The sequence below is a fragment of the Papilio xuthus genome, unplaced genomic scaffold (genome assembly GCF_000836235.2).
Source record: "Papilio xuthus unplaced genomic scaffold, Pxut_1.1 DF827680.1, whole genome shotgun sequence".
Lineage (NCBI taxonomy): Eukaryota > Metazoa > Arthropoda > Insecta > Lepidoptera > Papilionidae > Papilio > Papilio xuthus.
In genome coordinates, this window is record NW_013530969.1 from 4,443,008 (window position 1) to 4,469,533 (window position 26,526).

Consider the following 26,526-nt stretch of genomic DNA (forward strand, 5'->3'; position numbering starts at 1 on the left):
ATGAGACACGCTAGTGTGAAGTGAGTTGCGGCTCGGGTTGGCGCGGGGCGGCGGGGAGCGGTGGCAGTGGCCAACGGCGGCAGGCGGCCACCGCGTGACGTGAGTCAGTCTCTGCGGGCAGGGCAAACGAACGCGGCGTTGCGCCAGTGTTCCTCCGGACGGCGAGCGGTTCGCATGTTTCCACGTTAACACGCTTTCTCCATTAGTGCATTCGAGGCAGAACAGTGTCGACACAACCGAATGGTTGCGAAAGTTTGCGCGATGATATATAAGTGAGAGCCAGCATCGGACGTCAGGGTAACGCTCATCGCACACGGTGAGCCAGTTTATTCAACTAAAGACATTCGAAACTCGCCAGCTGTGAGGGACGGGGGGCGCCAGACGCCGTCGGGTCGTACACGCGGGACCAGCCATTCCTAACACATACTATACTTACTTTGAGAGAGAAACGGAAAGCATTTTTTAATGTGTCAAGTCAGTATAGCATATTGCTGCTACGTCAGATCGCAGAACGCCTCGAGCAAGAACTACAAGGTTATGCAAATGAGTTCTGAACGCTTCTATACCAGGGGTAATCTAAAGACCATTCACAACTTTAATAAACTTTAACGATTACGTTCGTAGTACGGTGTTTAGTGCTTATCTGTATCGTTTTCCTGTCTTTATATTATCGTTCGGTGTCGCGATCGCTAATTGCTAATTACCTGGAGCCGAGTGATAAGGAGTTTGAGTGAGTGGTCGCGGAGGCCGGAGCACCAGTGCAGCGAGTGCAGTACTACACGAGCGACAGCCACAGCCGACGCGGACGATGGCGGCTACGCAGGAGGAGACTTTACTGTCGCGGTGCGAAGTCCCCATCATCGACCTTGCACATATTGGTAAATATCACAATGAAATCATTATTATTGTTTCCTAGATTGCACACAGCATGGAGTTCTTTAAACCTAACGGTCGATCCTAATTCTACGGTTCGAAAGCTTTAAAAGTAAGCACAAAGGAACGGAAAGTCGTTTACCTGCGCGCATCCCCAATTATAGGTGGTTGAGCGAACCCGACAGGCAACCGACAGCTGTAAAGCGGTCTATAATGTATTATTTAATGCACAAATTATACCTCATTTGGATCCCAACATAGTTCAGAGCCTCACAATTGAACGTCAAACATCAAAGACCCTGACACCTGAATCTCTTGCGTAAATCAAAGAATTTTAAATGCATTTCATTATTTACCATAAGTCTAGACGCATACGACAGCAAGATGATTATAAACTCTGAATACACTGCAATGGTGATGAATATTAGGGATGGGCGTTGATTCAACGAACGGTTAGTTAATCCGTTGATCACTATTCAATGTTTCAACCGTTGACAGTTTGCATTTTAACTAATTGAATTCAAAGCAAAACGTAGGATTCATTGATCGTCTTTCTTCTCTCTGCCAGTCTTTGTGTCTTTGTTTATTGAATGTATTGATTCAACTAGTTTTCCACTAAAAGCAAATTAAGCCTTTCGTTTCATTAACGCCAATATCGTCTTGGACCCATCCCTAACGAATCTACAAAGCATTGTTTACGTTGAATAGTAACACAAAGTTTTGTCAGAGCAACAATAGAAGTTATTAGGACACAAAATTTATATAAATATACAAAAAATTACAAGTTGTCGTGTATTTATACAATATTCCATCAACAATGATTGTTTTTACATAAGAAACAAACACCTGTCACCTAGGTTCTCACCCATGGGAACGAATAATTAAACTGAATTTTTAGATCAGGCTGATTACAAAGCACAGACGTGCCTCTAAAATAATAGGTTCTTGTATTTCCTTTATATTTTCCTTAGCTATCAAGATTAAAGGAAACAATAAATATTTAAATATAATATTTTTTTTAATAAACTTATCTACTGATTAAAAAATCACGTGAACATATCTTTCGATAAAATAAAAAAAAACTACAAATCCAAGAATCATCGATCAAAAAGATTATGTAGTGATAAATAATATTGATAAAGCACATTTGGTATTTTTTTTAAAAACAAACGTAATACATTTCAATGTTATCTATTCATGTACCATAAAAAACAAATCTACACTAAGGCACTCACTAAGTTGCCAGTAAGCAACTTAGTAACAATATAACACGAGGAGTAGAAATAAGTTTAACTTTGAGGGCAATGTCCGACCAATTCTTTGTAGCTCCCGGTTTGAGAACGCAATTACATACCCGAGTCAATCTCACTCCTATTATAAATACCTATTCTTAACGATATACGACCAAGGTGTCATTTACCTCTTTACACATAGTAAATTAAATCTACAATACAAAAACACGCTCGTAAAACTATGTTTATCCCATCAATCAATGTAATTTTTAGCCGACTTCAAAAAGGAGGAGGTTATCAATTCTCTGTCTGTCTGTATGTTTTTTTATGTGTGTTACCGCGTAACTCCGCCCCTGATGCTCCGATTTTGAAATATTTTTTGATCGATTTTTTTCGTAAAAATTTTCGTAACGCATTTTTAACTTAAACTCAAAATCTACTAAACTTCTAGTGAGTTTGGAAATTAATAAAAAAATGAGACCCACGTGCTAGCAAAACCTTTTGATCAAAAAGAAATTTCAAGATCGGAGTATCAGGGGCGGAGTTACGCGGTAACACACAAAAAAAGAACATACAGACGAAGTGATAACCTCCTTCTTTTTGAAGTCGGCTAAAAATTATAAATGAATCCAAACCACAAACTCACGGTCGAGAATTGCGATTCAATTGGATTTCCCAATATTTGTCCTTGTTATATTCTTTGGTAAACAAAGGTTTGTTTTTTACACGTATTTGTATATTTACGACTAAAGATCTTTATGCCTGACATTGTTTCCATGAAATGAACATTAATCTAGCATATCTCTTGTTTCACACGAAGATGTTAAGATTACTTTTTATAGACATCAAGTATACGAGTACAATCACTTCTTATTACGTCTATTTCCACCAACAAGGTTAAATGTACATCTAAAAAATGTTAATGTTTTTTTCAACTTTATATGGCAACAAGATTATTCTGCCGTAATTTTTTATCAAGTTGACGATATGTATAAGATATCGGAGCATGCTGTATTTCATCTTACCTAAATCTTATCATGTCTCCATTTATGATAAACATATCCATAATGATTACATAAGTTGCTACTAATAAAAGCGTTTGAATATAGCAACCAATGCGTGAACATTGCGAATTCGGGTTGTTCAAGAAGCAAACCTACCTTCTTTCAAATGACGGCACCGCAGCAGGGCTATACAGAGTGCATTATCCCCAAAGCGATTTCGTAACGATCTCCAAAAATGTATAGAACTGACAATAATTTTCGATAGTCACGCGATTGTCGCGCGTCAGTTCCATACGTGTTTGAAGTTCGCTATGGAATCGCTTGTAAGCGAATGCTCTTTGTCTAAGCCCGCTGCTGTTCTCTGCTGGTGCAAGTGCATCTGTGATATCTGAAACCTTGGGTTTCTAAGACAAACAGAAATTTTGGTAGCAGTCATTAACAGTGACCTAATGCTCGGTACGCCCTCTATATAAAAAAAAGTTATTGGCATTGACATTTTCCTTCCAATTGACCGCCAACTCGACGTGCAAAGTATCATAATCCTTGAATATCTTGGTTCCTCTATAGCTGATTATATCTATAATTTCTGTCGACACATACTCGAATGACTTCAAATGCAATAGTTCAATAAAACTATATAAAACGGACGAATACATAAAATATGGGTCAATATACCGATGACAAGTCCATGACTGTTCAATTAACGCTGTGCAAAACTCGTTGCGAAAGATAAACTATGACTTACTGTCTGTTAAAAAGGGAAAATATACAGTTATTATTTATCAATAATTTACCGACATTTTGACGTCACCTGATTCCCAGACGATAAATCCGATATCAAATAAATGGGAACGCCCCTTTATTAAATAAAAAAACTTTGGTTAAAAGAGTATTATTTTCTTCATTAATTAAAATTACTCAATAAGTTACTCTATGTATTTCAACTTGCTAGAATTTTCGTTTATAATGTATGATAATTAATTAAAAGTATGAATAATATTTTACCGGTAATCAGTGACTGGTTTTAGTTACGACGTATGCGAATATAAATTGTACAATTGGTAAACGATTGTAATTAGTATTATATAGGATGTGACGTCATTGCGCAAATTATCGTCATTTTGCAATTTACGATGATTTCTCAATAGTTATTACCAACGACATATGTTGGCGTGAATTATAATTAAACTTTATTATGCAAATAACAATGTAAATTGCAATATAATTATAGATCCGTGAACATACGACTTGAAACTCTATGCCCTGTACTTAACTTTTTATGGACTAGCTTATTTCGTGCGACAAGAAAATAATTATAAAACAGGTTTCTTTTGTAAATAAGATAGAAGAATCTGTGCGAATCAAAGATATAAAATAAAAAGTAGCGACTACTTTATACGTTTATTCCAATCGCGTTTAAGCCTAATTATAAATACCGGTCGGTGTAACATAATCTTTGTGAACACAATTTAGCTGTAAACGAGTCGCACTAAACGTGGGTTTTCGACGCCAATATCCCCGTTTAAAACATATTCTTATCTCTGTTTTGTCAAAGATAATGAAAGGGATGACGATATGTTTTATACAGATATTTTGGTATCAGAAACCCACGGTAAAACATTCTAATTAACTGTGAACGATATATTTATAGGAACGATGATCGTCACTACAAAAAATGTTACGTGGTCGTCTCCGTCACCAGACAGAAACCGTAATGTGTGCCGTTGCTTCCGCGAAAATTACAAGTTTGTTTTTCGTTTTATCTCTTCATGTCGTACTCAAATGTCCACGAAATCGGTTAGTCGGCCATCTGAGTTTAGGCTTTTACACATACTTTTGCCGAATGAAATGAGGAAGAACTTTTGTCAAACTGACTCATTACAGGTCATCACTGTAATGTTTTTTGACACACTTTCTATAATGTAAATTTTACATAAGAAATACGCAGTTATTAACAGATTACAGACGATATTTTATGTCGTTAATAAAGCTATCGCTTTATTCTATGGCCAATATTTTGATAAACCATTTTGTAATATAGAAGACATGGTGTACCCACATAAAGTAGGATTATTCCATTCAAATTAATTTTGACTTCGTTGACGTTAAAATTTTAAGACTGTTCTTAAGAGGATTCAGTAAACCAATGAGAACAATGTTGATTGTCTTGACCTGAAAAAAAAACAATTTTAAGGAATGCGTCGATTTAAACTTGTTTTGGCGAGCAAATCACAAAACCGTATTGCAGACATTTTAATTGTTTGATATGTGATGTTACAATTAAAATGGCGTAGATACCAAATGTAAGTAATTAAAAATATTTTAAGTAATTTAGTTGATTGATATCAACATTCTTCTAAAACTGCCGAAGGAAGTATAAAATTAAGAATCTCACTTTTATTTATTGTTGTAAAGAAAATAATTCGGATCGTTATAAAAATTCATAATCACATGTTCCTTTACCTCCATAAAAAGGTAACCTGACTTTAAAACACAATCACGACACGTACTGCAGAACAAAGTTTGATGCGTAGTTTCACCTCATGTCGTCATGTCTAACCTGCGTGGTAATAACTCCTTGCACGCGAATTAGTTCAATGGTAACGTTAGCTTTGCTATTCAATTTGATCTCGGTAATTACGCGATGATTGTATTCTAGGAAAACCTTTGCGTGTAATCAAAAATGCTGGAATTATACCGAAGTTTCCGCATGCGACAGATGTTACTTCAGTCTACGTCACTTTTAGTGCAGTTATTTACACTTGGTGGGTAAAAAAAGAATAAACAAAAAATATGTGTTTGTATTTTTTTTTGCAAAATGTCCAGTGTCATTTCAGTCAAAATGTTCGTACTGATGTTCAAAATACACACGTCCATATAGGATATATGTTAATGCTTTTTGTCACAACACCTCAATTGGCGGTGGTAATTGTCCTTAGCGGTCCGCCTTGCTGGCGGTCCATTGTGTTTCGCAACAATCAAATGCCACCATTTGTGTAAACCAAATTTGCGACGATTGTTCGCATTCTATACGTGAAACGCACCATATAAAGGACTCCAAACTTGCTTAAGTATATTTGTAAATCGTATAAGTTGGCAGCAGTGTGTTTGCATACCATTTTTATAACCCCGTAAAAGCTGAAGAACCTTTTAAGAATAACTTATCATTGGTTTCTGAGATAAAACAGGTCGTCATCACTCTCATTATGGGTATCAGAAACCTACGATTAACAAGAGATACCTATTGTATTTTTTAATCTCAATGTGAGAAATAATGTTGAAAACTACCATAAATTTTCAATGGTTATTGAATGGAGACTTACTTTTATTCCAAACCGATGAATATGTTGAAATTTTCAAACATCATTATGGTGACCATTCAATATGTCAATAAAACACGAATTACCTTGATTATTACTTAATAAATAAACAATGTGACGTCAAATTCATCATCAAACATTAAAATGCAGTTCAATATAACATCTTTACAACTGTGTAATGGACATTGATCAACATTTATCGATGCGTCCCACCGTTTGTGCTGATTCCACACGTCACGTGTGCAATTTGCGACCATGCAGCATACATTGCATCAATATAAAACATTTTGTAATGATATCACGTGCTACTTATGGCTAACTCTTGCTGAGTAAAAGACTATACAAGAAAAAGTACAAAGACGCGTAACCGGGTTCGAATAATCACCAGCGGTATTTACAATCTTCTTCTCAGTCGCTTCAGCCTTTCTTTTCTTTTAATTCGTTTAACCAGGCGCCTCCACTCTTCCCGGGCTTTTTTGTTACAAACATGGAAGGGGACGTCTAATTCCGCTCTGACCTGATCTATCCACCTCATGGGGGAATTGGCTCAGCTGTGCCCACTTTTCCCTGGACTTCTAACCAATGGATACATCATTATTGTATCTACATACCTGACCGAATTAGATGAGGATGGGAGCATATTTACAAATATTATAAAATCTTGCGAGCGTAGACCGCAGTTACTTTAAAGGACGGACACCTATCTGTAGTTACCATGGTTTCGAAGGTGCTTGGGAGATCAGGATATTGTTATGGCGTTAGATGTGGTTTCCAGTTTGGTTTTATCTATCTTCTAACTCTTCTCTGCAATGCTGAGTTTGACGTTTGCCACAATTGTCTATTTATTGAATGTTTTATATTAAATTTGTTTATGTACTTTTTGGTGGCAATAAAAAGATATTCTATTATCATTCTATTCTCTTTCTATAATTATTGTAATAGTAAAGAATAGATTTTGTTTTTTTTTTTTGCAAAATACCCCTGTCGTATACATACCGTATACATACGTATAATAACCGGGCCTTCCCGGGATTATGGTTAATGGTATTTAATCTAAGAATTATGCAAATAATCACTATTATCGTTATCGATTCTCGAGTAATTTCTAGTTATTGTTGTATCGAGTGGTTATAACATAATAATATAGGTTTATTTAATAAGAACAAAGGATGTGAAGTAATAATTATGTCATTTACATTGAATATAATTTGAAAGTCATCCCTACTTATAGTTTTATCAAGTTTCTTTTTAAATGATAAGATATAGAGTTATTTAGTCTAAGAAAAGTTATCTAGACAATGCATATGTTTAATGTCATAAATAGAATCTTAGTAGTTTGTAAAATTCTGCTCTAAACTTCATATAATTCTTAGAAAGGCTTATTTTCTTAGTCACGAGTATTAACAAGGTTGGATTTAGAGTATATTATACAGTATGTATTTAGCAAACAATGATTAACATAGTGTTATCATACATTAGCCTTATTACTAGGGCTGTCAAATTACTAGAGAAAAGGACGATTTTTTTATGTCATAAGGTATCAAACAAGCGGGCGGATACCTGAAATCGCTGAAATAACGAAGTGACTGCTGCCCATAGATATACGCAATTGCATATGCGTTGCTTACCTTTAATCGACGAAGGAAAGGATACACAGAAAGAAAATATTTTCCCTTTCCATGCATCCTCTCATCCGAAAAGTCCACTTCCACTTCCCATCCTTTTTTTATAAGAAAAAGAATGGGAAGGGAAAGAGGACTAAATTAGGCCTCCGGGACGCACACTCATCAGACGAAACGCTGAATTACTTCCACTTCACGCCTGTCTTCTGTGTGGTCGTGGTATTTCACCGGGCGAGCCGGGCCAATTCGTGCGAAGATGTTAAAGCTGGCTCTACCACTGTTAAACGATCTCTTTTAAATCTTCGTTCGTAAATTCGTTTATTACCCACGACAAGACATCGATGTCAAAAAGACCCGAACAAACGTACCACGTAACAAACATTATTTGTGTCAAACCCGAATATGTGGCATCCCTATTTATTACTAAGAAGCCGTTTAAATTTATCCAATTCATTAGAAGACGATGATATGTGATTCAAGGAATTGGAACGAGAAAAGACGAGGAAAGGGTATTTTCCTGTCTACGTCGGTTATTAATGTTAGCTTACATTTTAAAATACTTGAGCGTATATCAACATTTGATACTTAATTTATATTAATGCACGTATATCGTCCGAAAATATTTTTTCAAATCTTCATAAAATATACATCAAGAAAATTGCCAACAACTTACGTCAAATATAATTATTTGAGCTGATCTTAAATGACTAAGATAAGCTTTCGTGCGCTGATTTTCTTTATTCTATAACAGTAAGCGTAAAGCCTTTTTGATCTGGACAACCTGGCACAAAGATAAGGAAAAACGTTCGTTACTTTAATAGTTACAAATACGAACGTATAAAATTATTGGTTGAATCTTCGCTTTCATTTCGTTGTAAAAGATTAGAAAATTGTCAATGCTTCTGTTCATGTTAGCTAAACAATAAGGCTATGAAATTATCTACGTAATATTATATTGGTGTTGAAACTGACAACACTAGTTTGTGTTCCCGCAATCGAGCACGCACTTCGCTATGGTATAAGGTGCGTAGTACAACGCGCTTTTCTTGGTACTTAGGAAGCGGTCCGTGATCTGCGGACAAACAAGTTGGGTATCCGTTACAACTACCGCTCAGCCAGTTCTAGTACAAACACTATCCATATGTATATCTATATACATTCACGATTATTTACTAAATTGTTAGAGACATAAGCGTAAATATAATAAAAGTGAGGCGGTAAGTTTGGACTAAAAGAAACGCACCAAAAAAACCTTTTCAGTCAAGGCAAAAAAGTCAAGGAATCGTTAAATTTTGCGTCTTAAAATATTTCATACCGTAAAAATACTTAATGGATTTTCCAACGTTCAACACATACCATAAAAAATTAAACCTTGACTTTATACGGAAAATTGAACTACAATTTTTTAATTTTATTTCGCGGCTGTAATAAGACAAATAATCGATTTTTTTCAATTTTATTTACGTCAATACAAGAATAGAATAGTAAATAATTCCTGGCAATGTTGTGTCTAATTCTGTCAAACTGGTCGATTTAACTTTGTACACAAAACATGACCTTCATTGTTGTTTTGTTTTTTAAAACAAACGCAACTCGCACTTTTTCAAGAAAAAAGTTTAAGGTCCATGGAAAATAACCGACAATGACAAAAAAAAAGGAAAGAAAAATGAAAAAATCTTGGTTAAGTAGATTTTGTTTTATCACATTGATAAAGGCGATAACTACCAAAAATAAGATATAAAGAGATTATTATTATAATAATATTTTATGCTCTAAATACCTAAATCCTACTTTTAATAAAAAGAAACAAAACACTATCCCTTGGCCATAAAGTATGTAGCATCAAACAACCGTGGGATTTTCGCGAAAGTGCCACACACAGCCGCGTTGTCCAATGTCCTCGGCGGTATTTCCATACCGCTGCGACTTAGGGTCCTTTAAGCGAGCATATCACCTTCTGAAACGCCGGCAGGCAACGCTAGAGCGGTTCCTCTGGTATTTCATCCATAGTCGTTGATGAACACCTCGGCGTTTCCGTTGTTCGTTTGTTCCTTTTTCTTTATTAAAAAATACTCTTTCATATACTAAATTTAATATCATTAGGTACATATTATTGAGTAATTAAAGCCTTATCTAGATAACATAAAGCACTAGAATGATATAAATTCGTACTTTGCCTTTTTGGAAGTGTCTCAAAATATCTTCAATCTTGGTGTAATAAAAATCGATAAAACATAATAAAAATATATATTGGCAAATAAAAGAAAGAGTGTATATGAATAAAAAAATATTTGCATCATGTCAAGGGTAACCTTATCTTATAGTGACGTTGTATTGTTTTCATAACAAAGTTACATATAGACTAGCAATTGCCAATGACTTCGTTCGCGCCCAATTAAAAATAAAGCCTATATCAGCCGTGGATGTTGTAGCTTCCAAACAGAGTAAAAAAAATTATATGGGTTCAGTAGTTTCGTAGCTTATTCAATGCAAACAATTAATTCCTCTTTATAATCTATATATATAAAAAAAGTCGTGTTAGTTACACTATAACTCAAGAACGGCTTTACCGATTTGACTGAAAATTTGTGAGGAGGTAGCTTAGAGCCAGGAGACGGACATAGGAAACTGTTTATTCAACTTTTTCTTTTTTCGAATTTATGCCTTAAACAGCTGCCTTTTATTTCACTTACTAATATTAGTATAGATGCAACACAAATAACCTTAAGTTTCGACTGTCAAAACACCTGTATTAAACTATATTGTTGTTTCAGTTTTATCTAGAAGAATGACAGGGATGACAATATGTTTAACGACAGCCGATACCCATACTGACGTCAGCTATGTTCTTGAAATTTCCCGCAAAGACACAGTTGTTCACGTATTATCTTTTCCTTACTGTAACATGCGCAGTATGTCATAAGGAAGGTTTTGCACGTATTACCATGGATATACATTCAATGCTATATTCTAGCTTGAATCATTAGTAGTCTAATAGTTTAAGGTCTAGTTTTGTCATTGTGTTCAATTAATATGCTCTATACAATTCTATACTTATGGGGGAAAAAATTGTGTAATTTTGTTTATGTCAATCAATATAATAAATAGTGAAAACCCAAATGAATATATTCAAACAGAAAAAATTTAAATTAAATAAGTTATGTAATTAAGCAAAGTTTTTTTGTTTACATGAAATAAATATATTTTTTTTTTTCATAAGGTGGCATACGTGCAAACGGTCACCTGAATTCGCCGAAATATCAAAGCGTCCTTTGTCCATAGTCATCTGCAATAGCAGATGCGTTGCCTATCTTTAACTGACGGAGAAGGGTACGCTAAGAACCCGGATATTTCCCGTTCCTATGCGTCCCCTCCTCCGTTTATTAATGCAAATAAATATTCAACATAATGTGATACCATCTAATAAGCAGATTTTTTACACCAAAATATACTTTGATTTTTATAACATGTGGTTTTTTTATAACTTTGTTAAACTGTTAGAAAACTCTGACGATATTGTAACATGATGGGAAATACAAAGCCCGTGTTTTTCAGTAAAGACACTAAATATATTCAGTATAACAAAACGCAATGCGTTTGTGTTTTTTCTTCAGCACATGAGCACACGTTCTACGTTCGCACGTGTTCGCAACGCTATCGTAAAATCGGTGCAAACTAAATATTTACAAACGGCTCTACTAACAACGTCGTTATCGATTGCTAAAGCAAAATACCTTTCATGTTCTATTTGATGGATAAAATAATGTTTATAGAAGTTGTCAAACAAGTAATTGGTATTATGATAAAACATCCTCAACGATGCAACGCGTTGCTAGATAGTTCAAGAAAAAAGAAACTTTGGAAGGAATCAAAGTCACAAAATCACAAAGGCCGGCAACGCATCTGCGGTTCCTCTGGTAATGCTGATGTCCATAGGCGTCGTTGAACACCTCGGTGTTCCCGCTACTCGTTTGCCCCCTTCTGTTTTATAAAAACAAAAAAAAAACGAAAATTATGAGCAAGGTTGAAGACAAGAGACGCGCTGGACGTAGGAAAACGTTGTGGCTACGTAATATTAGGGAGTGGACGGGGATTAGGTCAGCGGAGGAACTGTTTCGCAATGCACTTGACAAAACCAAATATTCCAAGTTCGCGGCTAACCTTTAAGACTGAAGAGGCACTAGAAAAAGAAGCTAACAGACTTTATGTTAAACATAGCTTTACTTATCAGAATAAGCGTTAAATTATAACGACGCCCTTTTCTGTAACCCTACATTATAAAGTAGATACTTCTTCGTTTTGTACAAGAAATGCTAACGAATATAGCGTGAGAGCACCATTTGTAACAAGTTTAAAAAGAAAACATTTAAGGAATTCAATACTAAAACGCAACAACAATTTGATACTTGTTTAACTTTGGCGGTTTTAATTTTAAATGCAATATGACTCAACAGAGGAAATTCAGATACGGTGAATAGTATTTACAAACTTGTTTATGTTTCATATGAAATATTCGAAATGATTTCTCAAAAAGCGTCGATGGAATATTTGTTAACAACGACATAACTCACGCCCTTAACCTAGAGGAGACAGAGACAACGGACCACCATTTTACGGTCCAAATAAGCAAAATATGTTATTTTACTTTTCATGTCAAATTGGTCCTCTTTGAAAAAGAAAACTAAATGTTCTAGTCCATTATTAGATGTTCTAATCACAGAAGATATCTATTGTGTTTGATCAAGAATATAAATCCCACGAAAACAATATTGTTCTCATATCGCAAAACAATCGAAGATCGGTACATATATTCTTTGTTCTAAATCTAAATAAAACTAGATATAATATGAAGCTTAAACTAAATCAATCGGTATTATAACTGTAAATCCTTGGCTAATACTTTCCGTGTTACCTATTGGCCTACTTTACCATCTTTGTGTTTGCCTTACTTTATAAAACGTTTAGCGATTTCGCACTGAATCATACAACGCTTCGAGAAAAAGTATTTATGAAATGAGAACATAAACTGTGAACACCTATGGTGCACGCAATTTTAGTTTTAAGAAAAAGTTTTCTTTTTAATTCCAGCCACTGCTAGCTGTACAAATAAAAGGATAATAACTATTCCAAAGTCGTTCTATTTTTTGTATTTACTAATTAAATCAAGAGGAGACCGGAGGAAAAACCTATTACCAAAATCTCTATTTTGGTCTCGGAAACCTACGGTAGGTCTTTTATATCCGGTCTCTTTATACAGTGTATAAAATATCGTTATCCCTGTCATTATCTTTGACAAAGGAGAGACAACAATGTTTTAAACGGAGATTTTGATCTCATAAAGTCACGGCTAATAGAATATCTTTTATTCTTTACATCGTGACTCTAACGACCTAGGCAATAGGTTATGACCTCATACGTAAAGCCACAAACAAAAAACAATTCACAATAAAATGTTCTATTGCTTACATTGTTGTGGTTTTATTTATTCTTTTGTATTTTTTTATATCATAAAGGTATCACAAACGAGCGAACCGCCACCAGAAATCGCTGATATAGCAAAGTGACCGTTGCCCATAGACATACGCAATTGCATATGCGTTGCCCTCCTTTAATCGACGGAGGAGAGGATGCACAGATAGAAAATATTTTCCCTTTCCATGCATCCTCTCATCCGGAGAGTCCACTTCCACTTCCTATCATTTCCGTATAAGAAAAAAGGTGGGAAGGGAAAGAGGACTTAATTAGGCCTCCGGGACGCACACTCATCAGACGAAACGCGGAATTGCTTCCACTTCACGCCTGTCTTCTGTGTGGTATTTCACCGGGCGAACCGGGCCAATTCGTGCGAAGATGTTAAAGCGGGCTCTACCCTTGTTAATTTACCATTTGCCTTGTTACCTATAAAATATGTTTATTTTAAAAATATAATAAAAGACCCAAGTCTATGGAATACAACATTAAAACTCTCTAGTTGTTTTTGGTTACAATATCATAGAAGTACCTATCGGTAATATTGTTGGTTGTCTTAATTATCCAAAAAGCAATATGAAACAATGTTTTTGTTACATCTACGTCTTTATGCAAGAGAATAAAAACAAAACAAAAAAAACATCATACAATTATAATTCTTAAAATTACGTCACGTCTGTTTTTGATGTATAAAAGTTTATTAAGGTTACATTCAGTCGCTTCCGTAACAATCAGTAGACTTATAACGAGCTAAACATGAAAAATTGCAATCACCCGAGACCGATTCGGCGAACGTATTCTAATTTAAATTGTTACCTAACTATGTAATTGCATAACTGCATTATTCGATACAAGTGTTAGGTTACAAATACTTGAACACAATGCCTTATTAGATACCATTGTACTTACAATAGTCTCAAATCTTGCGCTTGCGTTAGTTTAACACGTTATATGACTTGCACGGCGAGTTCACTTTGATATTAAAATCTTAGTGGCACAGAAAGGGTTAATATTTTCAAGTACTAAAGTAACTACTATTTGATAGATCATCATCATCAGCTCACTATACGTCCCCACCGAGGGGCCCGGAGACTACCTTAAGTTAAGGGTGATTAGGCCATAGTCAACCACACTGGCCAAGTGCGGGTTGGTTGACTTCACACATTTCTTTGAATTACTTCTCAGATATGTGCAGGTTGCATCACGATGTTTTCCTTCACCGTACGTATTTGATAGATACCATGTTTAATTTAAGAGTACAAAAATGTCCTTGAAAATTTAAAAGAGCGCTCTAAATATGGCAATAAATACCAGAGATAAGAAATAACCTCGTTCCTATTTGTATTTGATATATTTTTAACGAATTACAATGCGCACGTTACGTTACAATCAGCAGTGGAAACGTGTTATCATACTGTTTGACAAAACTAACCTCACATTGCGGAAAAATGATACTATGAGGATTATGTTAAAATTAAGAGCCAAGGCTACTTCTCGGCAATTGTAACTGTGAGGTTCCACTGTCATAAAACCTGTATACAAACATGTTATCTCTATTTTTACAAAACGAATGAAAAAGAACAATATGTTTTTGTACAGGTTTTTGCGATGCAAACTCACAGTAATAATATGATACAAAAAGTGTGATTTCTACTTTGAAATATTTATTTCAAATAATAAAATGTTATTTGTAATTATTAAAAAATAGTTTATTTTTCATAAGCCAATACTTTATCGGTTTCAAGCGACTGTGTGTCGTAAACGTGACATATTTAAATATTTTAGGTTACATTTGCTAACGTTTGTTTTCATTATGGTTAATTTTAACTTAATAGTCACGCACATAAATGATTATAGCACAATAGTATGAAAAAATATTAACTAAAAAAAAAAGTAAAAAAAAACAAATCGACACACTCGAAAAAAAAATTAATAACTAAAGAGATCTTTTCATCACATTTATTAAAATTAAGAACTACAATAAGTATTTAATTAGAAAGAATGTATTAATAACAATGAAGATTTATCCTTGGCCTATGACCCACGCTACATGATTAGCCAAGTACGGAACGCATCCGTATAACAAAACAGATGTCGACTAATTGCGTTGTCTTCGCAATTCATAAATAAAGTTAATTGTTAGTAACCGTCACACCCAAAGTCTTATGGTAACATAATCATATTTTTAGTATAGAATTCACACATTGAATGTACGGTAAAAGCCTCCTTGGCCAGGAACTCTCATAAATTATGTATGAAATCATTCGTAACACAAAGTCTAGAAGCTTTTTATTTTATACCGAGTACTAGCAATCGCCCGCGAGTCTGTCCGCGCGGAATTTAAAAAAAAACTTGGTGAATAGCCTATGTGTTCTTCCAGACTATGCTCTAAATCTGTGTCAAATTTCATCAAGATCCGTTGAGCCATTCCGGAGATACCTTCAAACAAACACCTATCCATTCATCTAAACATTAGCATTCATAATATTAGTAAGATTTACCTTTACCAATACAATTACTGTTATAAAATAAAAAAATAAACACATTATTTTTACTTTATTTCTTGAAATTGTTCAACACTCAATACGGTTGTGAGTTCAACGCAACATAACGAGCGTTCGCCCTAAATCCAATTATAGGAATAAAATTTAGGGCGCATGGTGTATATCGCCGACCTACATTCCCATGTTTAAATAAAACAGTACTTGTACCAATGAATAACTATTCAGCTTATAAACATCGACGGACGACGACGACGACGATATTGCTCTTCATTTTTTCGCTACCATTTTTTTCTATGGTTTTCGAAACAACGCATCAAATACTGCACTTCATTGCAATTTCCCACTTAAGGTTATTATATTTGATCTTCATTTTAATTTAATATTAGCTGTCACCCGCGACTCCGTCCGCGAAGAATTAAAATATAACTTAATTTGAATGAGTTCTTCCAGACTGTGTTCTACATCTACGGCAAATTTTAAATAGATCCATGCCGTTCGGGAGAAGCCTTCGAACAAACATCCATCTCAACATTCGCATTTATGATAGTAGTAAGATTAACGTGACTTTCCTCTTAATTAAATAAGTTATATATGTCACAATTATATAAATACAATGTTAAATGTTTATAATTGCAATGCGGTACTATGCTGGTGGAATATTTATTACTTGGAACAAAAAAATGTACACTTGTCTATGAATTCCTTATAAGGTTATGGCGCCATGTCTATGAACGTAGTAATCTAATACTAGCATTGTCTCCTGTATTTAACTATTAATGGGATTGTCAGATTTTATTTATCTATGCTTTATTTTTAGTCCCGACGCTTTCCTTTAGAGATCCATGGATTCACAAGTTGTACTTGTGGATGGGCACCAATGGACTTTCAGTGAGTCAAGTCTCACATAACCCTGTCTTTCTGCGAGAAGTCAGGGCCTTGCCATGATGCGTAGGAGGAACAGAGGGGTTTAGTGGGTATGCTTCCCATCCGGAAGAAAATCCCACATAACTACCGCGTCCACCCAGGGCGCGGAGTATGCTTAAAACATTCCCTCTGAAAAAAAAGGCACTTGGTGCCGGGCATATCTCCTAGCTCCTCATATTAAAGTTCATTTTGGCGGCTATGTTACAATGATTATTTCATTATTTTTGCTGTGTAGTATAAACAGATGTCTTCCGTCTTCAATTCTTTACAATAGAATATACAAAAAAAATCATTTTAAATAAACTTGTAGTGTGTTTTGGATTAGATAAAAAAATATTGTATGGTAAAAATTTACCTACCAATCGATTGCTGTAATACATTTTTTCCGTCGCACGAGCAGAATTAAAATGAGTTTTATTAATGCGAATTATGTCCTTAACGAGTCCGTTCATATACATTTTAGAATATCCGACGTGTTTTAGCGATTCGTCTATTTAACAAGCTGCTGTGTGACGTCAGCAACAAGAAACTACAAGGCAACAACTGGTTCTTTGTTATCGACTCGACAATTTCGAGTTTCTATTTGCTTTCGAAACTAAATGTTTGTTTTTAGTATTTAAAACTATTTACATTACATACATATTAAAGGATCAGAGAAAAAGCACCGTCTATTTTTTTTGTCTTTTATACTACGTAAAAATTGTAAATGAGCAGTTTTTTGCCTTTATGTAAGGCCTCCTCTACACTGTACTTAAAGCGTACCGGAGTGAACCCAATTTTGTTATTAATTTGGTATGGTATTTCATTTGTTTCAATGAAACCAGCAACTAAATTAATACGAAAACAAACCTATGTAATAGTTCTATCTAAACTCTGCGTTCCATTTTCGCTTCGGTTTCATATCTTTCGCTTCGCTTTCGCGGCTGTACGCTACCGTCCTTTAACCTCATGAAACCGATACAGACAAAAGTGAGTGGCGATTGTACATTATTGTTCAGTGTTAACTTTCAACAGACATTCACAGCTATGTCATGAAAGTTATTCTGAAATAATACAAATATAGTTACATAATTAAAAAAAAAACAATGATTATTGTTTAGTGAAAGTTTAACGGCCACATTCACGGTGTGTCTATATTTTTATAAACTGCTAGTTATCCGCGACGTAAACGAAAATAAAAATAAAAAAAAACATAGTCTCAGTTACTCCTGCTCAAATCACCTACCTTCCTGTAAAAGTCCCGGCAAACGAACAAAACCAGCATTTGTAAAAAGACAGATAGAAATTTTAAAAAATAATTCATTAATAAAGTAACGTAATCATTTAATTGAGTAACGCAAATATATAATGTACACAAAGTGTTTTTTTTTCTATTTAACTTACACTTAGTGATCACATAACGACTCTAAGTACGGCATTAAGTGATTAAAGTAAGATTAAGATCATGCTGTCTTCTATGTGGACCTTAATATAGTAAGGGTATTAACCCTTGAGCCAAAAATAACCGCGTATTTCTGTTCCAAAGTGGTATGTAGTCATTACAGCGTTTTGATTTAAACGTATTGTAAAATGAGTAAACACAGGCTATGTTTATCATTGGTTTAAAACAACAAATCCGAGTTTGGCGGCTAATTCTTCAATACAATGAATTACAATATACTAAGCGTCACCCGCGACTCCGGCCTCGTCGTATTTAAATAAACTTAATTAGTAACTAAAAGCTATGTTCTACGTCTATGCCAAATTTCAGCTAAATCCATGCAGACGTTTTGGAGATATCTTCAAACAAACATCTAAACATTCGTATTAATAATTTCAGAAAGAAGTAAGATGTAAGATTACCATAGGAAAGAATGTATTACTAAGCTCCTTATCAAACCATTAGACTATTAAAATCTGTCTTATCATCTTGTAATGAGAAAAGAGAAAATTCATTACTTGACGTTTTCATATTGCTAAAAACATCAGTTATATTAAGTATGTTTTGTTCATGTAACAGCTAAACAAACATGCGTACATCCACTGTTTACATTTGCCTTGGACGTAGTTGCGAAGCGTTGCAAAAAAGAAACAACAATTTTGAAATGACTTGCGGGTACCGGCAGCGGAATACATTTGTCACAGAACCGTGTCACGGTCAGACCTTCAGCTAACGATTAACGTACAAACATACATACATACGTAAGGAATACATATTTTATTCATGTATGTATTTGTACTGTTTGTACTTGGTGATCCAAACGCATTCGTAGATTGCCTTGAAGCATTGACTAACTAATTGTCTACGGGTAAAACCTTATGAAAATCCTAATTCTGTCACTGTAATTTCACAATTTCTCAATCTTTTCCTCATCTTTTCTAATTCTTCAATCAAAAATTAAGTTCTTCGGGCCATTGTCTGGGAAAAACTATTCTAATATTTTTCTATCGCTATATATACGCTATTTAAAGCGTCAATAGCCTAATGGTTAAGGGTACGGATTTCCGACCACGAGGTCGGGGGTTCGAATCCCGCCATTCGACTATTGTCGTAAACCATATCCTAGCACAAGCCTAGAGCTTAGTTGGAATGGTTAAAGAAATATTAGTAAATTTACAAATGAATCTGCTAATATTTAAAAAAAAAATGTCGATTATTGTTGTCTATGCATATTTTTGTTGATTTATCAGTGAATATAAGTATGTATTGTTTGCAGTTGCAGGCACCGATGGATGTCCCATGAAGTCTGTGGTGCGCCGCATCGGGCAACAACTGTTCGCGGCGCTCAGCGGCAAAGGACTCGCCATGCTTGTCAACCATGGTATCGCTGATGATAAGGTGGGTTTAAATTTAGAACACTTAAACTTCAGCAGTTTGCAGCAACAACAAATATTCTAATTCTGCTTCCAAAGCCAATAAGGGCATTATCATATACCAACTTTGGAGCTAGTATTTCGGCAGCTAATCCTTCTACGCTTCTGCAAAATCGGGCAACATCAGTCCACCAGCTCACCATTAAACTTCGAAAGAAAAAATAGAGTAATATATTGAAACTATTTACGCGCCAAAAACAAGTTGGAAACATAATTTCTTTGGTTATTGTTCAAAATAGCTTTTTAATTTATTTTAATAATATATTGATAGGTATATTAAAGTAAAATGTAGATAACAGTCGAGTCTTTATTATGGTTACAATGATATCAAACTTGTTGCGACATGAATAATAAAATACCAGTTTTTTGAAGAAATATTTCAGTTGGTAAAAAAAATATTATCATTTAAATTGACTGAGTCACGATGACGAATAAGGTCGTTGACCTACTTGTGACAAACCGTAAAAGGGAAGGGAAAACCCTTATTTGTAACACCACGTACTACCCTAATTGCAAAAAACAACGTAAACTATTTTTATTCCTTTCATTGTCAAAAAACCTATACAACATATAGTTATTTCTGTTTTTTTGAAGTGAAGAAACGGGATGACAATATGTTTGTTAATCCTTTTTTTTTCTGTTGCATTTCAGTTAAAGGCCGTGTATGCGGACTTGGACAACCTATGCGCGCTGCCTGAGGGTTGCAGGGCCCAGTACCTGCGCAACCCCGTCAGCAACCACGGTTATGTCCGACCAGGGATGGAGCAGTTCGATACTACTAAGCAGGTAACAATTCCAAAGCACGAAGAAGGTATTACCGTCATTACTAACGCATTTTGAAGGTTACACTTAAAACTCTAACGTGGTTGGAAAGTATTATAAAAGATTCAGTTATACGAGAGATTTACCAATGAATCTGGCTGACAAAGATAAAAAAAATATCTCCCCCGTTGAAAACTATTTATTGCTTGTATTACGAATTTAATTATTTCTTCATAGATAACGTTTAAAGTGTAATATAAAATTGTATTATACCACAGCAAAAAGAATGTATTTAACAATTCCTGGCTGAAAATAACTGCGCAAAAAGTTGCAATTAAAATAAAAAGAAGGCGACCAACTTGTATGCTAAATGCATGCCAAGACGAGTCTAATTTAACTTGCAATGTTGCTAACTCGGGTCTTTCGACATCCTGTTTGGTATAAACATAGATAAGAACTGGAAACAACGTTCAGCACTAAAAGTTCTAGATAAGTGATCAGAGAACGAAGCATTTCACAAACTGGTCTGTAGTCACATCTACTTTTAGCTGATACCTCTGACACCCTATGGAACCAGTCCAGATAACTCGCACAGTTGCCAACTCGATCTATTCATATATTTTAATAAGCAAATAATTTCTTTAAACTGTCGAACTTAATAATCAATCTGATTTCACTTGTCCGCGGAATTTTTCATTGAAAATGAGTTCAAAACCGATCACAATAGTATACCTAAAATCATGATGTAAAATTGCTCATTTGCTATAAAAAGCATTAGAGCAAGCAAGAAAACAAGCAAACAAGCAAAAATAATTAATGTATTCCAATTGATACAAAGTAATTATTACAATAATATTGTTCTGGATATCAAGAATCGAGTAATGATTTCTGCCGTATAAGAATATGTTTATTATAGAGCCTATGAAAGTTCATATTGATTACTTGATAAATTATTCATAAATATATACTTTTTGACTACAAACGTTCACATATGTAGATTATTCTTATATAAATTGTGTTGATAATAAAATTATGGATATAAAATAGATCATTGTTAGAATAATAAATATTAGATTGAAAGATATTGTATTAATATGCGACATTATTAAAATGCAAGCAACTTTGTTATTACCAGGTGTATGCAATTCATTGTAAGAGATACAATTAAATATCTCCGAGATCACACAAGTTCTTTTGAGTATGCACGTATTTTCTACTTATTTTAGACGTCCGACTAGCTTTTACATCTAGTCTGAATTAATTAGGTATATCTTACTATCTTTGAAAAGAAAAACATAAGCCAAGTTATCTTACTAAGTTGAATTAAACCATACTATTGTAGAAGGTAAACTGCTTAGTGTATTTTGTTTTCAAGCAGAGATTCAAATTTGGTCTTACCTACCTATCATATTGTGGATTTCGTGGTGCCCTGTCTATTTGTGCGTGTGTTTTCTTTGTGTCGTCTTTTGTTACATCTTGCAATGTGTTTGTCGTCAGGAGTTACGTCATTCGTACAACATAACATCGCTGTCGGCTGCAGCGTTCCCCGCGCAGGAGGACGTGCCGCAGTTCCCGCAGCACGCAGTACCGCTCGCGCACGACCTCACCAACTTGTCGCGTGTGCTGCTGCAAGCGCTTGCGTATGCATTCGGTGAGCATATCTTTATAAACTCAATATTATTTCACACACAAGAACATGTTCAATAGTCGATCATATGCGTATGCGAGATAGTAACGAGTTCGAATCTGGATAGCAGTAACTTTTTATTTTTTATTGCTCAATCATTTTTCCATGTTTTACAATAAAAAGTGAGACATTATAGGTTATTAATAAAATTTAAGTTTTTAAGTTAAAGTTAAATTAAAACATAGTTTTAAAATGCATTCAATAGATGTCGTTATTTTATTTATTACAGCCGCAGGTTTTTTTTCTTAATTTAGGTTAGGTTATTTGTCAAAAGTTTTTAACACAGATCAAGAAAATCAAACGGTCATTCGGATAACATATTAATTATCAGAAACAGTTTAAGACAAATATTAGGTGCAAAAAAATTTCGCACCAATAACGCATTTATGATTTAATGAAATCCGCACGATAAATATTTTCATTAAAATCAATTTACATAACATAAAAATTAATATAAAATATATATAAAACTTACGATAAATATACATAGTTGTTAATTACAAGAAAATACGAGAGGTCTTAAACAACAATAATCTTTATTTGTTTTCAACACATTGTAAATATCAACAAAACATTTTATATCACTTGTGTGACTCATTGACTTATTACTATTCGCTTTTCAAACCGTATGAGAAATCATTCTCTCAAGTATTCAGTGATTCATTCAAATGATTCAGGTTTTCGTTAACTTTTTACTTTAAACTTGACTTCGTACAATATTATCATTATTAATGTTTCAACTACGCTTATTTAAAACAATTATATGAAAAACTTGTTTATTTTTTTCTTCATATTATTATACTTTTGTACATGTATGTGCCGTGTGCCGACTTTATTATATAGACAAAAAATTGTTTGTGTAATCTTCATCGTTTTCAATATTTTTGTTATAATAACTAGATAATATATAAAACTGTAGGAGTAGTATTTATACTGCAATTACTATAATAGTCAAACAAGAATATCTGAACCTGGAACTGAGAAAGGCGCCCAAAATGACATAAAATATTAAAATAACATGATGGCTTCAGGACAAAGAGAATTTTGTAACAATTTTGACGTTGACAGGGGGGCGCTAGTGAGCTGTTATAATTTAGTTTGATTAATGCCCATCGGTTCAGATAGCCTTATCGGTGTATAATTTGTACGTTTGTCAATATTATTAATATTGTCGTTGATCAGGGTTGCCGCCTGCGACACTACTGGGTTGCCATGCGGGCATGTTGCGTAGCGAGGGCGGTAACGCGTCCAGTATGAGGCTGCTGTATTACCCGCCCGTGCCGCCGGAGGACGACGCGCGCCACGAGCACCACGCCGCGTACACGCGTTGCGGCGCGCACGCGGACTGCTGCACCTTCACCCTGCTCGCACAGGATTCTGAGGGCGGCCTTGAGGTCAGTCTGCAATGACATTGTATACATACCAGGAAAAGCACACTTATGTCACTTTTACGTGCTCATCGAATTAAGAAATAGCCTTCCTATACATATGGTAGCTCAAAATATTCTGAGATATATACATACATACATGCTAGATTATTTAAATATAAAAACATTTTCTGTTCTGATTTACAGGTAAAACTGCACGGTAGTGAGAAATGGCAGGCCGTAGGTCACCTGCCCGGCGCGATCCTGGTGCAGACGGGCGAGCTGCTCGCCTCCTGGACCACCAACCTGCTGCCGGCGCTGTTGCACCGCGTCGTCGTGCCCTCGGGGGCGTACGCGCGCGCCCGCGCCCGACACTGTGTCGCCTTCTTCTGCCACCCCGACGACAACGCCACCCTGCCCAAGTTCCCGCAGCTTCCCATCCTAGCCCCTGCCCCTCCCCCGCCCGTCTTTACCCCGCACCTGACCCTGCACCACCGTCTGCTCAACGCCGCCCATCACCTGCAGAAGCGCTTCAGGGAGACGTATGCGTGACTAGCACGGGAGCACGGCACCAAGGAGTACCACCACACCGCCCTCTCCCGCCGACACACCACGCATTGACTATCGGCTAACGATTGGCTGCTTTGAAACTGACATTTTTTTTAAAGAACCAATTTACACTACGAATAAAAAACCTTTCTTGTATTAAAGTTTTAATTTTGAATTAAATAAAAATCGCAACTATTTTGGAACTCCAGTAATTTTGTTACATGTCAGGCAATATCCATGACCAATATGTTTTTTAATCATAAAATTCAATGTCAGTTTTAAAGTTACTACAGATGTAAACGGTATTTGTGAAAAGACGTTATAAATGACATCAAATATAAAAATAAAACTAAGTGATTTGGTAAAAAAATGTGTAGGTACTTCGATAAAATGTCAATTGATCAATTCAATAGTTTCCGTTAGGTATTCTAAGTAAACTGCGTCAATTGTATTAAATAACTATCTACTTATATATTTTTAGTCCCATTATATAGGTACAATACATTCAAACTAAATCTTAATAAAGGAAGAAAAAAATTGGCCATTATCTTACAAAAATAAATTCGCAATTCTTACAGACGTCAATAATGCAAATATCAAATAAGTCGTATTAAAAAGTACAGCTTTAATAAAAATATTATTAAAAACTATATTTGTCCGTTTCCATATAGATAAAAGCTTAAATAATAAAAAAGTTTAACAGATCATCACCAAATATAAAGTTCAGAGAATTTTTTTTTTTAACTAAAGGCATTTTTACTTTTTGTAGTGAAATTCTCATAAGACTGCTTTACAAAATATTACATGGCAAATCGACAATACTTTTATAAAAGCTGTGTATTTAAAAAAAATAAAAAGATGCTTCCATAGAATAAAAAGAGATTTTATAAATAACGATTTTATAATTAATAAATATAGTAATTATATTCATACTGAGGTGGCTCTCTTGGTGTATTCCGTATTTAAAATTCTTGCCTTTTAACAGAATTATTGAAATACTAAATATCGGTACACCATCCCATTCCCACATTCTACTTTTTATGTCGCCGTCTCTTTCTTACAACTGGCAACATATTGGTCTCGTAAAAGGTGACCAATTTGCCCATTTGTTACTAACCTATAACCATGTTCATGTTGGTACGAGATTAAAAACTATCATTCCTAATTGGCATTTCACAAAATGTTTTGTGAAATTTATATTTTAGTGAAGGATTTGCTTAGCGCAATTTTTGTTAGAACTTAATATTTCTGTTGTTATTTAATTTTGACTAATTATGAATATACTCCCTGGCCACATTAAATAGCACAAACTGTAATTTTTAACATAATTTTAAAAAGAAACTAATTGACTTTTCTTTTGCTACAATTTTGATTTCTGGATCAAACATTTGGTATATTTGTGTTGCTATCTTTAATCTAAAAAGTTTCATTTGATGTGATTAAAATAATACAATAGCATGGCAACACATTTAGTCGTCGAGTTTTACTTAATTTAATGACATTGTATGTGAATTAATTAGTCCGCGGGTAGTGACTGTTGGTGGAATTAAATAGCAATTAGCGACGTGAGTTTTTCTGCGAGTTATTATATTCAACTTGTTACTTAAACATACCTTATTATTATTTTTTGCCTTGTGTTCTTGCTTCTGCATTTTATATTTTTAGGTTATAATATAATCAAATTATTTTTTTTTATTTATTATTAGGGTTTTGTCTTCACGACTACTTATTACCTATATTAAGTAAATCGTGTGATAATTTTGTAGCTCAATTTAGTATTCGTACTTAAGTATACGACGAATGTGTTCGAACATCGAAATTTTTTGTAATCTGTACTTAAAATGTTCTTTTTTGTTTGATATCACACCAAGTTTCTCCTGTTACGTTTACTCTAGTTAAAATGTCCAAAGATTTTTACAAGTCCCGATGTTTTGTACTTAACTATTTAGCATAAATACGAAATATTACCGACAAACTTTTATGAGTGTTCACAAAATAAAAGGTCCATTTTGACAGCTGTCAAAATCTTTAAAAAAACATTAAGAATTTATCGCAATAAATCGATTCAACATGTATGAAATAACATCGTTATCACAACTGTTAAAATGGATCTTTTATATTTTGATAGAAATAGGAGATTCTCACGTGTTCATTGTGAAATTTTACAAGTTCGTACAAAATTGTGCACAAAAATTTTCTGTAACTGTGTTCAAAAAATACGTCCATCGCAGAGTGATCTATACTATCGCAATGTATTATTAATCGAGAACCGTACAATACCTCTGTCAAATATAGATATTATTACTTTTGGAATATTGAAATTGCAATTAATGTAAGAAATAAATAATTGTCTTCTACAA

General features: G+C 34.5%; 1 protein-coding gene across 1 annotated transcript; it reads left to right on the top strand.

Annotated features, from left to right (window-relative positions):
• The first annotated feature begins 87 nt into the window (after positions 1-87).
• Positions 88-26,526, top strand: FNSI (flavone synthase I). Its single transcript, XM_013311399.1, has 6 exons — positions 88-878; positions 19,645-19,766; positions 20,453-20,587; positions 22,061-22,214; positions 23,433-23,644; positions 23,825-26,526. Exons 1-6 carry the CDS (start codon positions 809-811, stop codon positions 24,167-24,169), a joined length of 1,038 nt encoding a protein of 345 aa, XP_013166853.1. The 5' UTR covers positions 88-808; the 3' UTR covers positions 24,170-26,526.